The sequence below is a fragment of the Cheilinus undulatus genome, linkage group 5 (assembly GCF_018320785.1).
Source record: "Cheilinus undulatus linkage group 5, ASM1832078v1, whole genome shotgun sequence".
Taxonomy (NCBI): domain Eukaryota; kingdom Metazoa; phylum Chordata; class Actinopteri; order Labriformes; family Labridae; genus Cheilinus; species Cheilinus undulatus.
This window is the reverse complement of record NC_054869.1, coordinates 34,873,949-34,888,257: the sequence shown is the minus strand read 5'-3', so window position 1 is coordinate 34,888,257 and position 14,309 is coordinate 34,873,949. Positions and strand designations below refer to the sequence as shown.

At 38.7% G+C, this 14,309-nt stretch overlaps 1 protein-coding gene across 1 annotated transcript in view; it reads left to right on the top strand.

Annotated features, from left to right (window-relative positions):
- hsd17b4 (hydroxysteroid (17-beta) dehydrogenase 4) overlaps positions 1 to 14,309 on the top strand; it is a 54,403-nt gene that overhangs the window by 28,132 nt on the left and 11,962 nt on the right. The window contains exons 13-20 of the mRNA XM_041787366.1: positions 8,077 to 8,189; positions 8,369 to 8,492; positions 8,646 to 8,697; positions 10,006 to 10,077; positions 12,140 to 12,243; positions 12,340 to 12,405; positions 12,795 to 12,864; positions 12,984 to 13,090. Of these exons, the coding sequence (XP_041643300.1) occupies positions 8,077 to 8,189; positions 8,369 to 8,492; positions 8,646 to 8,697; positions 10,006 to 10,077; positions 12,140 to 12,243; positions 12,340 to 12,405; positions 12,795 to 12,864; positions 12,984 to 13,090 (708 nt within the window). The remainder of the gene's footprint in view (positions 1 to 8,076; positions 8,190 to 8,368; positions 8,493 to 8,645; positions 8,698 to 10,005; positions 10,078 to 12,139; positions 12,244 to 12,339; positions 12,406 to 12,794; positions 12,865 to 12,983; positions 13,091 to 14,309) is intronic.

The following is a 14,309-nucleotide window of genomic DNA, read 5'->3' as shown; positions in this document are numbered from 1 at the left end:
TACTTTCTTTTTGTTTGTAAGAAACATAAATTTTGCTTTTGTGTCTCTTACTGGATGCCTGTGAAATGGACCAACACTGCGATTTGAGGAGAAGGTTCTTTGTATAAGGAAAGGCTTCCGTCTAGCTACTCTGCCATGGTGCCCAGATTCGATGAGGGCTGCAGTGACGGTTGCCCTTCTGGAGCATTTTCTAATCTCCACACAGAATTTCTGCAGGTGTCTTCCACAGGTGGACTTCAAGTCAAGGTGTAGAAACACCTTGGCAAAGATTGGAAGAAATAGGAGCACTTGTTGAACAAGAAGTACAAACAATCACTTATCTTGTTACGGGCTCTTTGGGAGTGCAGTTGGCCTTGCCTGAGAATCAAAACAAAAGACCTGTTTCCTGCTTGAACAGTCCCCCAATCATGACACTGCAGATTAGCATCAAACTCAGTGATGGACAACATGACAGCACCAGAAATGTGTACCTAAAATATCTCAATTGCCCCCTTATCACTCGCTGCAGGATAGGTGATATGGATTGCAAACATTCTAGAAGAAAAACATTTTTTATCAGTCTGGCCCCCACAGCACTTGTCAAGAAATAAAGCTGGCCCTTGTAGATGTAGTTGATGCCCTCTGACCTAGTGTTTGGATCATGAGCTCTGTGTACAGAGGATGCAGTTGCAGCACAAGTAGCCTGGGACTTTCCAGCATACCATTCCCCTCTTTCTCTTCCCCTGAGTTCTGACTGTGGCCACTGTGTTGTCTTTCAAGTGGACATAAAAGCCCCAAATTTAATCTTGTAAAAATTTTGAAGCATTGAAAATTTGACAGCCATTTTAGTGATGTATTTTATGTCATTGAAAGCACAATGGCCTGTGACAGCAGATAATATTTAGGAATGCAAGTCAAAATCAATTATAAAAATCTTGGACTTTTAAACATGAGAACCAAAAGCACAAAAATGCCAACACTTTACAGGCTTTCTGGCATTTTATTTTGTATTGACATTTTTAAGAACTTTAAACGTAAGGCACAGTGCAGAATAAAATCAAATTTGAGCAAGATAAATCTAAGATATCTGCATAAAGTGTGCATTGTACATGATTGCAACAAAGCCTTTAAGTGTCTTAGCCTTTAATTATATAATTGGCAGCAACTACATATAAATTTTTTAAATAGCAGAGAGCTGGCTTCGGAGAAAACCCACCTTGTTTTCCATCCTGTGAGACGATTATATCACTCCTGCTTCAGTAATATCATGTTTCAGTACCTACGCTGTTTAATGATGTACGCTCCTGGGTCCTGGGTATCACTGTCCTCTCTGCTGCATCTCTGGCAGGTTTGTGCATCAGTGCTAGTTTGTGTGTGGCGCTCTGTGTGTTTCAGTCTGGACTGGAGATTTGGAACAGAGTCATAATGTAGCCTCAAGACAAACATCACCACTGTGTCCTCAACTGACTTCTGCTGTGTGTGCTTGCTTTTGTGTGTTTCTGTATGTAATTATTTTTAACACACAGACATGGTGCAGTCATTATGTTTGCAACTTTGGCCTTTTTATCGTATGGTGCATGTTAAATTATGCCAAGCTGCCGCTGCTGCTTATTTTCATTTCATGTCATACACCTCTCACACGTCTAATAATCCAGTTATATAATACTATTGTATGATGTAATTAGGTAAATGAAGCAAAATATCAGGAGCATCACGTTAGCTCTCCCTAACATAACATTGCTCTCTGCATTCACATGTGCTCATGTGTTATGTCGTTTTTGTTATTTGGTGGAGCATTTATGCAAGGCTGAAGTTTAAAATCCATGTATTCAAGTAAGGGAAAAATGATTAAAAGGATCAGCAGAATTTTGATCACTAACCATCAATAATTATTTCTCAGTCAAAACCTATACCTTATTAGTTCCAGCTTAAGGACTGAGGGGATTTGACAATTTTCTCTGATTCATATAAGAATAAATGGAAGAAGCAGAGATTAGGGAGTATGATATAATGTCGTAAAGTGCCAGGCAGAGGTGAAGAAGTGCAAGACTATCATACTCGAGTAAAATCCGCCCATCCATTTTCTTCTGCTTTTCTCTTCACAGTGATGGTACAGTTCAACATCTACGATACTGTACTTAAGTATAGAGCTGAACGATTTCCAAAAATAATTGAATTGCGATTTTTTTTTTCCCCCTAAATATGATTGCGATTTAATATGCAATTATTCTTAGGTTCCTGATCTTTTTTAGTTTTTAAACAAATTCAAGCAATACATCGTTCTATATCATAACTTGCATGCAGTCAGGAAAACTCTCATTACATTTAACCATTTTAATGCAAAATGGATTTACAGTTTTACTTGGTGGACAAGGCTCTGCTCAAAAGATGCTCATTGGGTTAGTCAAGCAGCATGCTTTAACTTTCCTGAGAGTGCATAACTAGAAACCCCTGTATGGATACATTTATGACAAAGTGCATTGAAAACAATGAAATTGTTTCAGCCATAGCAGCATGAATCTGAATATGAGGGTGCAACAAGCTTTAAGCTATAAAGGAGGCGGCTGGGGTGTGGGAGGTGAAGCTGGCTATCAGCTGATTGCAGCTTTGGGTATGACTTATGTGAACTAACACTAAGTGCCATCAGTTTTAGATAGAATTAAATGATTATTTTTGCTCATATGGCAATTTTGATGTCAATTGCTATAATTGAAGGGCATTAACATTTTTATGTCACTTGTTTTGTTTAAGAAAAATGCACATAAAACATAACCTTGCAAAGCAGATGGATATGCCAATTTCTGTGTTTCTCACTGGCAAATCCATCTTGCAAAGCTCCTGTCTGAACCATTTGGGTCTGATTAGAAAGTGACAGGACCAATCAGCGATTGGTTACTTTGTCTCTGTCACTTTGTCTTTCCCTGTTTGTCTCAGAGACCATCCAGCATCATGAAGTGCTTTAATGCGGACTCTTTCAGTTTCAGTGAGCTCTCCACGTTTTTCCCTTTGTGAACAGGAATGAGGAATTTAAAAACTGAGTTCACCTTTGCATACCCAAGTTTTAGCCGGCTCACTGGGCTTCTCTGAGAAGTCAGGAATTAATTAAGCATAACATTCAACTACTAAAACTCATTTTTCTGTTCAGGAATGCAAGTAAATAACTATAATTTGACATATTAATCAAGAAATAATAGTGTGCTTTACTATTTTTCAGTTTTTTGTAAATCAGTAAATTTGAAAATTCATGGATAACAATAATAATTATATTTTAGCATTAAAAATATCATTTCATTTAAAGAGCTTCTACATATTGGTTTATTAACCATTGGAGAAACATAAAAAATGATTTTGGTAATTACCAATGCTGTTAATTTAGGGCAGTTGTGGCATAAACCTTACTTTGGGTGGTGGTCTAATAAATTTTGTTAAGCACTGTAGCTAGCATGGCCTCTGTTTAACCAGATCTGGGCCACGTTTCTGTATGACATAGAATAAAAACAACCCTATAAGCTTTTCATGTTGGGAAAGATGTTTTCACTCCTCTGCTGACCTGCTTTGGCATGACAATGTGATAGTTGATGAGGGAAAGGTAACTTCTTGTGTGAATGCTTGTGAATGCTGGCTGCTTGGAGCAACTAGCTCTAAATTAATCACAGCAGCACTTTAGTCAAAACTGAACATTATTAAAACAAGCAAAGACAGCAACATTTAAAGCTTTCTGTAACAGAAAGGGTGTTTTTGCTCTTCTGCCAAACCGCTGCAGCGTGAGTGTGTGATCGTTAAAGGGGGAAAGGGTTACTTGTTGTGTGAATGCTTGTATTTATGGCCTGTTAGCTGAATATTAACTCTACCTTAACCAGACCAATACATTTCTTCATCACAGTTAGCTCTGAGAGCAACACTGAAAGCTTTCTGCGACAGAAATGATGTTGTTGCTCTTCTGCCGCCCCACTTTGGCATGACGATATGATAGTTATGGGGAAAGGGTTAGTTGTTGCATAAAGCTAATGAGTTGTTGTGTCCCAGCTAATGACTCCAGCAGGCCTGCTAGTCATTGGCTGGGACTGAGCCGCAGCGGTGCTTTTGTCTGAACCAGACAACGTGTCTAAATCCAAACAAGCACAGAGAGCAAAACTAAAAGCTTTCTGTGACAGAAAAAATGTTCTCGCTCCACTCCCGGTCTGTTTCGGCATGGCTTTCCGATCATGGTGGTGGGTTTGTCCCGTTTAGTCCACCGCTAGCTGTTAGTTTGGACGTCACAGTAGGACCGCTGCAGTTTACTCCGACCTGGACCGCTATTGTTGTTTTAATCTAGAGCACAGAGCCACACCGACAGCTTGTCATGTGCAGAGGAGAGGTTTTTGCCCTTTTCATGTAGTGTTGTCTTCCATTCGCACAGTAATAGCAAAGAATATAGAGAGCATCAGCTGAGTTGATGTGTGTCTGTGTTTAACCCATCAGATGCGGTAGAAGAAACGCAGGAGGAGAGGAGGGATGATGCTGCTCAGGTTCATCTCCACACACAGAAGGAGACAGACAGAGACAGAGGGCAGCATGTAGTTTTTTACATTTCAGTAACCACTTGCTATACCTTTGGCTAAAAATAATAAACTACTAATAATCATGACAAATTCACTCTGCCAGAACACACATTTCAGTGAGGAATTTCAACAGGCATCCCAGATAGTTGCGGACAGCTATAAACTAGGTTTTAACCTAGTCTTGTTGCCTTTCTATCAGCTCAAACCTGTCTGCTCATTCTCCTCTGATCTCTGCCAGCAACAGGACCTTTAGGTCTGGAGAATTGCTGCTGACGGAATTTCTTTTCTCACCTTTCTCTGTAAACTTTAGAGATTGTTGTGTAAAAATCCCAACACCCATGACGCATTCAAAGATACTTAAATCACTTTTCCACATTCTGATGCTCAGTTTGGCCTTCAGCAGATCATCTTGATTATGTCTAAATGCATTAGTTACAAGGAAACAGCTTCAAACAATCACATGGAAAAAAATCAAGCCAAAATTAGCATTAAACAGCCAAATAATAAAATATATGATAGACTGAAAAAAAAAGATAGAAATGAATGTGTAAGTGACTTTTTCTCATTGCATCGAGTTCTTTAACCTTACCTTGAGTCTTTAAAGACTGAGAAAGCTGTGCAGGAAGATTTGAGACTGGGATAAATCAGGGTTTTAAAACATTTACAATACAACTAAGACTTCCACCTTTCTGAGCTTTAAAAGGCTTCTGTGACTTAGTGTACTTAACACTTGATCACTGTGCTGAGCTTCAGCTCATTTTCAGGCGTCTCGTTAACAGAAGCCAGAGCACAAAAATTGAACATCACTTCGTTTGTGGCCTCCCTGCACTGGAGTCCATTCAAGTTCAGGATCTGTGCTAAAATAGTGCTGATCACTTCTAAACGGTGCCTGCTCTGGCCCAGGAGTACATTCACAAACTGCTGAACCGTCTGAACAAAAAGATCCCACAGGTCTTTAAAGTAATGATTACTGATGAGCGCAGGTTAAATGAAACAGACTTTTTATAATAAATCCATTAGAGTGTCCCATTTGGTAGTGGTGCTAAGTATTTACACCGTCCAATCTGATTGGTCAGATTTTGACTATAGCTGACTAATCATCAACTAGTCAAAAGCCCTAACAAAATAAACATTCAAATTACAAACAAGCTGACACTTGATGTAAACTTTAATCTCTTTAAGTTGTATCAAATCCCTTGATGCCATGAATCAAAGGAAATGTGAATCCACATTATGAGCTGAGGGATTCCTTCACATTAAAATGAAACAAGCTCTTTTCTTTTTACTTTGAAGTGCAAAGCAACAGCAACACAAGGTAGAGTAAAAAGCACAGCAACATGTTGAAGTACATGAAAAGAAATGTTCAAAACCACTTTGAAATACAAAAATAACACTTTGACAATTTAGCTGAATTATATGGTGTTAATCGTGTGTTTCAAAGGTAAGTTGTTTACTGAATTTCATTGAAAAGTTAAGTTAATGATAAGTAAGTTTTGATTTGTGCCAAGATAGGCTGACAAATCAAACTAAATGCACTTCTTATATAGTAGCTCTAAGAAGGATCCATAGGCAGATGTTGGACTTTAAGATCAGCAGTCGTTTGGGAATGAAGTCTTTATGGTCAGACTCAGGAGTGCCCACCACTATATCCAACATCCTCTTTCTCCTTGTCGTTGCATTTTATTTGCTGTAAGCCTGAGCCCAAAGTCATTAAACAACCAGGCTAGTTGTGCCTGGTCGTGGCTGGTAGAGTACTTTGACCTACTATACATGGAGTAAGCAGCTAGAGTCTCCTAAAAAAAACCATGATAGGGGTCTTAGTAAGCACTGGGACATTGTCACAAGATCTCTGGTACCCCCTTTCCACCTAGCCAGTTCAAAGGCGTACATCAAGCAAGAGCAGGAGCCAGTTTAGAGTTTAGTCCATCTCAGAACCACCAAAGAACTGGGACCTGGCCCTACAGCTACCTCAACACTGTGCGTCTCTGTTTCACCAGCAACAGTAGTGCTAAATACTAGCACAACAACTGAAATGGTGGATCCTGTCACTCTTTTTGAACCTTCATATCTGGGAAGGTATGGTAGCATATGATCCTGTACCTCTCTGGCCTTCTGATAGCCATCATCCAGCCCTGTGCTAGGTCCATGCTCCATCTCTCCAGGTGTCCTCCCAGCTGACCCCCTCCATGATGCATGTGATGGCCCCTGGTATCTGGACCAGCTCTTCAGATCCTGGGAAGCCAGTATGTGGTGAGCTGGATCATGCCCAAGAAATCATGCCAGGTGCCGGTAAGGGGCAGCTGCTGTTCCCGTTTCAGACAGCTGGCCCTTCCTTTCCTTGCTCTCCTGAGCATGTCAACATAAAAACACTTTCTTGCCAATGATACCCGAAGATGTGCAGAAGAGGAAGTGTCACAAAGGAGTCCACTGGTGCCTCTGGCCATCAATCAACGTGTAGGCCTTACAAGAGTATTGTAAGACTGAGAGGACCAAGGACCAAAAGTACTCTGACTTTCATCTGCATGCTAAGATACCAGGAACCCCACATTCCTTGACTTCCGTGAAGTCCAAAATACTTGGGGGTTCTTGTAATTGAGGGGATTGTGGACAGACCAGGGGCACATATTTTTGTTAGAAAAGCCTGAAAAAGTGATTTTTGCATAGTATGTCCTCTTTAAGCACTCAGGTTTATAAATGTTTTTTTTTTCCTCTGGACCAGCAAGGAGTTGGTTCTTCACTGGATCTGGTTCTTCTAGTCCTTTTTCAAGAGCCAAGTTCCTTGGCTCTTGAAAAACAAAGAACTGGTGCTCGGTTAAGCACTAGCTCTGAACCATTCCTTGAACTGGCTTGGTGGAAAAGTGTATGGGCTGAGAACAGGGTACTGGTTGTTATTGGGGCCTCTGTATGATTTGATCAATCATATAAATAGTTTTTAACTGAACAGGGTGCTTCTGTAAGTATCAACTTGAGCCTGTTACATACATAAATATTGATGTTACATGTTCTGACTTTATAATCTGTGACTTCTGCAGACTTCATATCCCCCTTCCCCACATATATGTGTGGATTTCTGTTTGTCTGCTCATACTTCTTCCTTTTCTATCCCGTGTCTAATTTTTAAAAACTGTTAGACTGGCAGTTGAACAATGCTCTGTTATTGAATTGTTAAATATTTGGCTTTTTTTGAGACATCCCTACCATGTAACTTATCCTTTCTTGTCTTGACTTTTCTCTGACATAAGAAACATTAGGTTGAGAAACACTTGAAAATGAGGAAAAAGTGGGAGGTGCACGTTTAGGTCAGACCTGTGACTCTGTTTCTGTGTCATTCCCCACTCTCTCCTTGACTTCTTACAGTATCCACTGTCCTATCCTGTCAAAATAAAGACTAAAGCCCAAAAAGACATCTTTAAAATGCAGTTATCCTTAGAGGAATGAAGAAGTTGTTTGAATTGAAGTGAATGAATATTATAAGGATTTCTTTCTTTTTTCTTACCCTTAAATAATGTTTTATTTTGTCAAAAAGCTGAAGATTTCAACTTTCCTCTCCCGCCAGGCCGAAGCAGTGGGACAAAAAATACCACCAACCACATTCACCTTCAACCATGTCCAGTGTGTCCTCTATGCTTTGGGGGTTGGCATGTCAACACGAGATCCAGACCACCTCAGGTGTCTATTTCATGTTTCTGCTACTGGGTCTAAAAATCTAAGCTGTGCAAATCTAACCCACAGAAATGTTAATCAGTTTCTTGAAAGAGAGCTGAAACAAATTTTTCTAACTTACTTTACCTATGAAAGTGCCTTTTCTTTATTATTATTTCTTTGAAATGGTTCATTATTTTCTTTAGGTTCCTGTATGAAGGACATCCAGACTTTGGCTGCCTCCCTACTTTTGGGGTCATTCCCTCTCAGGCCGCTATGATGGAGGGCGGGCTAAGCTCAGTCCCTGGACTCAACATTGATATGACAAGGGTTAGAAAAACAATAATCTTCTGACTTTAGGCATCTGTTTATACATTGACTTTTCTTTTTGTTATAAATATATTATGAGTAAAACACACATATTTCAAAGTAATACAGCTTTTTTAGACTATGAATGACAGCTGATGAGATGTGTTGTCTCAGGTTTTGCATGGAGAGCAGTATCTGGAGCAGTACAAGCCTTTACCAACCTCAGGTATTTCCTCCTTCTGTTCACATACTCAGAGCTAAGTCTCTATCAATACTTAATGTAATTATTGTAGATGTAACATCATAACACGGTCAGTAAAAGGATGGGTTCATTTCACTGTATGTAACATCATATAAACGGGGTCAGTCTGAGTTTAATTAGGTAATTTAGACTTAACATTGAGTTATTTTATAGATCTTTGTGGACTCATTTTCTTTGTGGATGTTCAGATTATTAAATCCTTTATATTGAGATAGTTTACATCTTAAGCCATGAAAGACTTTTACTCAGTGATTTTATCTCATGACATGTCTCAAGACATGGATCAGTCTGGGCTTGGTTTGTGACTCTTGTATTTTATTAATAATATTGAGTTTTTCTCTTTTTCTCGTCAAAAGTTAAAACATTACTTCAATCAAATTAGCAATTGGACATGAAGATTTTAAATGAATTATTAGGCGATCGGTATTGTGCCTCCAAAATAGTGAAAGACTGAGTGTTTTCCCATATCATAATGGTGTTTCAAATATTTTTCTATAGATTATGTAAGGGAGTTCTTACTAAAATGATTACTTATTTAAAGGGAACATATTATATCCTTTACCAACTTTGGTCAGTTCCCTTGGTATAAATAACACATTTGTGCTTTCTTTCATCAAAATAAACTATAGATCAAGTCCAAAGGAAGTTATAAACCTTGTCCACACAGCCTTCCTCAGAATGGTCCATTTTGGTGTGTGTCTCTTTAAATGTGAACAAGCTGCTTCTTACTCTGACAGGTGCTTTTATAATGAGCAACTGTGATGCCACAGTGTCCACAGGTTTTGAGCAGACCATCACATTTTAAGTTAACAGATATGCAAGGACCACGAACAAAGCACTGGTTTGGCTTTTTCACATTTTATGGCTTGGTTGATACTCTGGATACCCAAATGTATGTGCAAAAACACTAGAGTAGTTTGTTCATACTAGGTATGCCCTTTAGAAAATAATAAAAGTATCCAGTATTCCTAACAACTAATTTACCATTACATATATTTATTTTCTAACCTGAAAATTTACTTGAAGGATCAATTGATTATAGAGATGATTCGTGTTTTTACTTAAGAATCTAAAATATGTGTGGGCGGTATTTCACTGTGGAAACACCATTTAAAGCTCTTATAATTAAGATATTGAACCTTATGGTAACAAATGTGTGGCCAGAGGGGATTTTAGGGGCTACCTTAGTAATATTTATCAAGTTAAAGATGAGATAACAATGTTAAATCAGATGTTTAAGGATCAATGTTAATGGATAACACACTTTTCCAGGTAAACTCATCTCTGAGGCCACCATAGCAGACGTGTTGGATAAAGGCTCAGGAGCCCTCATCCTCCTCGATGGTGAGTTTCAGGACTTCTACCATCCACTGTATTTATTTCATCTTCATTTGTTTTCACCACTTTTAATGCGACTTTTCCTGAAAGTTGCCTCTCAGGCTGAATTAATGAAAGTTAATTTACAGTCTGTGTCTGCAGGGATGGAAATAATGGAGGGAGAATGACTCGTATTTCTGTTTGACAATTCCATAGAGAAAGAGGATAATAAAACCACTCTGATCTATAATTAATCCGACTTTAAACAAATAACATGGGAGCCAAGGCTCCCTGAGGAATCACAGAGGGAAAAACTTAGTGTCATTTCTTCATTCACATTAAAGCAGTCTTATGCTGTTGTTCTTCTCCCTTAGACTGAAAGTGAAGATGGTTCTGTATGAGACAGCACGTCACAGAAACGTCCTGCAGAGGCATCTCTGTTTGTTTTTATGCCTGGTTATGTTTTGAACTGGCCCTAATGAAATTAACCAGGCCGTACGGTGGAAAGGGCTTTGGATTAGATTCCTTTTGACAGCTGCTAATTGTTTCTTCACAGTCTCTTTCCATGTGGGTCGTTCCTCATGCTCTAAATAAACTATGAATGTGCTGCGGTGAGGGAATGTGGCTGAAGCAGGTGTTATTTTGACTCTGCTTATTGTAATGCATAATGCCATTGTGTTAAAATGTGTGCAGTTAAATTTCATTGAGGCTGACATTAATTACTCCCAACTTATAAGTAACAAAATAGAGAAGAAGATGGAGAAGAAGGTTTGTCTGTAAATAAACTGCAGTATTTTGGTCTGTATTCGTATCTTTGATTTCTTTCTTGTAAATTTTCAAACCAAGACATGTCAAATTCACAGGTTTACTGTTGAGAAGGATTTTTAATCTCCTGTTATTTAACTGGTTATGAAACGGGCTGAACTCAGTACTTGTGATTCTATGACCTACATAGGTTAACAAGACCTTTAGTTATAAGATTGTATATCTCTACATGGTTATAAAGGTTTCCCACATGTGATGGAAAACCTGGAAAACCAATTCAGTCATGGAAAACAAGTGGAAAATGAATGAGCTACATTTCCTGTAAAGTCTATGCAGTCCCAGAACAAACATTCTTTAAATTTCATGTCAGAGTTCCACAAAAATGATGTTTTCATCTTTAAAGACTAGATCATGTAAAGGCTCATATTAGATATAAATGGATATTCTACATTCTACTGTTTAGAGAAAACGGAATGAGGCCTACAAAGATGGACACAGTACCTACAGTCAAACATGGTGGAGGTTTAAAGATGTTTGGGGCTGTTTTGCTGCCTTTTGCATTGGGTGACTTGGCTGTGTGCAAAGAATCATGAAATCTGGAGACTATCAAAAGATTTTGGGCCGCAATGTAGGGCCTAGTGTCAGAAAACTGGGTCTGCATCAGAGGTCGTGGGTGTTCCAGCAGGACAGTGACCCGAAACATACCTCAAAAAGCACCAAGTAATGGTTGGAGACAAAGCGCTGGAGAGTTCTGAAGTGGCCAGCAATGAGTCCGGATCTAAATCCCATTGAACACCTATGAAGAGATCTTAAAATTGCTGTTGCGAGAAGGCACCCTTCAAATCTGAGAAATTTGGAGCAGTTTGCGAAAGAGAAGTGGTCCAAAATTCCAGCTGAGAGGTATAAGAAGCTTGTTGATGGTTATAGGAAGCGATTGGTTTCAGCTATTTTTTCGCAAGGGTGTGCAAACAAATGTATAATTGAGGGTGCCCACAATTTTGTTAGGCCCATTTTTTTAGTTTTGTGCAAAATTATGTAAATTTTGGCTGTTTTCTTCTGCTTTTTTGTGTTGTTCCAGTGCATATAAAGAAAATAAAAATATGTTCCAAAAACATTTGTGAACAATTCCTGGGAGAAATGGTGTATTTTCTGGAAAAAATCCAGGGATGCCAATACTTTTGTCCATGACTGTATCAAAGTTAAAAATTCCAGTATCATGACAACCCTAGTGAAAATATTTTATGGTTTGCTTCTCTAATAAGGCACCTTAATAAGTCTGTTACCTTAGTTATAGTTTAAATGTCAAATTTGTGTTCTCTTACAGTAAACACCTACAATGGTGACGAGCTGGTGTGTTTCAACCAGTTTTCAGTGTTTGTTGTCGGTGCTGGAGGGTTCGGAGGGAAGAGGACATCGGAGAAGGCCAAAGTAAGCATGCATTTGTTTATAACATTAACTAAAAATGACACCAGAAATAAATGCCGCCTCATTTTAAGTGTTCAAATTGTGTTTTGTTTCCTTCAGGCCACTCTTCCTCCACCTAATCGAGCACCAGATGCTGTGGTGATTGATTCCACCACAAGAGACCAAGTGAGTGCGTCTGTGTGGGTTTTTAGCTTCAGAATAAATCAGTGGCATTGTTGCTATGTGGGTGAAATTAGGACATACTGTTTCGTGCCTCTTAAATAATAATTTTAGACAAATGTGTAGAGTGTTGAACAAGGTTTTGTGCCATTTTAAAAATGAACACCGGCTGTTTGATGCTGCAGAAATTAAGAAAGAGATGAGACTAAAAACTGAATCCCCTGAGCAATTCAAGTGACTGCAACTCTATCACTTCAAAGCCATTTTTATTTTAGGTATCTCTTCTGCTGTCCTCATAATAATTTAATATCATTCCACATCTGTGTAAGAAAAGTTCAGGGGTTTATGAATTAGATATAGATCTAAACAATATCCGTTTCCCCCTGTGGTCACAGGCAGCCTTGTACCGTCTGAGCGGAGACTGGAACCCTCTTCATATTGACCCTGCTTTTGCTGCCATGGGAGGTGAGTCTGTACAACTTGATTTATTCTAGTAAGGGCTCAATCTTTTTCTAGGATTTAAGGTCAAATGATGCTTTTTGAACCCATTCAACACGCTGTGCTTCAATATGCTCTTTGGTTAGGCTTCAAGGCTCCCATCCTGCACGGCTTGTGCTCTTTTGGCTTCGCTGCGAGACATGTCCTTAAGCAGTATGCAGACAACGACCCCACCAGATTCAAGGCTATCAAGGTGAGCGTTACTTGTGACTGTCATATATCCTATGAGTCACTGAGCCTCGAGCAGGAACTCTTTGTACAGCTATTCTGAAGCACTTTACAGTTTTAAAGCTTCCTCTAAGGAACTTTTAATGTGTGTGTTGATTTTATTCTGTTTTTAACACTCAAATGTATTAGTCATTGAGATATCCGAAGAGGGAAGTTTATCCAAAGGCTGTTTTGGCAGTATGCAGTGAATCACTGTCAGACATTTACCCTGCTGCGTCATCTACAGACATTAATAATCACAATGAAGGCCATATAGAGGCATCAGCATTCATATCACTCAGTCACTTAACTGACTAAAACTCCTAACTGGAGCTTTTATATAAGTGTGAGTTAAAACTCCAATTCCACAAAAATTGGGACATTTTGTAAAATGTGAATCAAAGCAGAATACAGTAATTTGCTAATACATTTTAACCTTTATTTAAATGAATAAATCACAAAGACAGATATTTAATGTTCAAGCTGATAAACTTTATTTTTCTTTTTTATATACACACTTTAAATTTGATGCCTGCAAGATGTTCCAAAAAAGGTTGGGATGGGACAAGAAAAGACTGGTAAAAGAAGTGGAATGTTGAAAACGCCTGGTATATTCCACAGATACATATATTAATTGGGTACAGGTGATAGTACCATGATTGGGTATAAAAGCAGCAGTCTTGAAAGGCTCAGTCATTCACAATCAACATTGGTGCCAGGTTCTCTTTTTTGTAAAAGACTGCTTGGGCAAATAGTCCAACAGTTTATGAACACCATTCCTCAACCTACACTTTAAAGGAATTTTTAGATTTCAAGGTTCTTTATTTGTTCCCATAAAGACAAGTTTGTTCAGCGGATGGGAGTTCAGCATCCCAGGGTCAAAAATGAAAAATAACAACACTGATTTACTATTGAAGACACCGTCAGTAGTCTTTGACGGCCAGAACAAAGAATTTGAAACTCATAAGTTGAAATTTAAAGGATCAGAAAGGTAATGGAGAACAGAGCTGGCCTTACTCTGCAACTGTTAAGAATAGAGATCTGATAGGTTGAGTTGGTGCTCACCTTTAAGCTTGCTCGCCCACTCACTACTTTATTAGGTGCATTTTTTTTTTTTAAAGACAAGCTACTAAACCATGAAACAAGGGGAAAGAACAGGACAGATTTGATGAAGGCCTGAAAGATTTCACCATTTACAGTCCGTA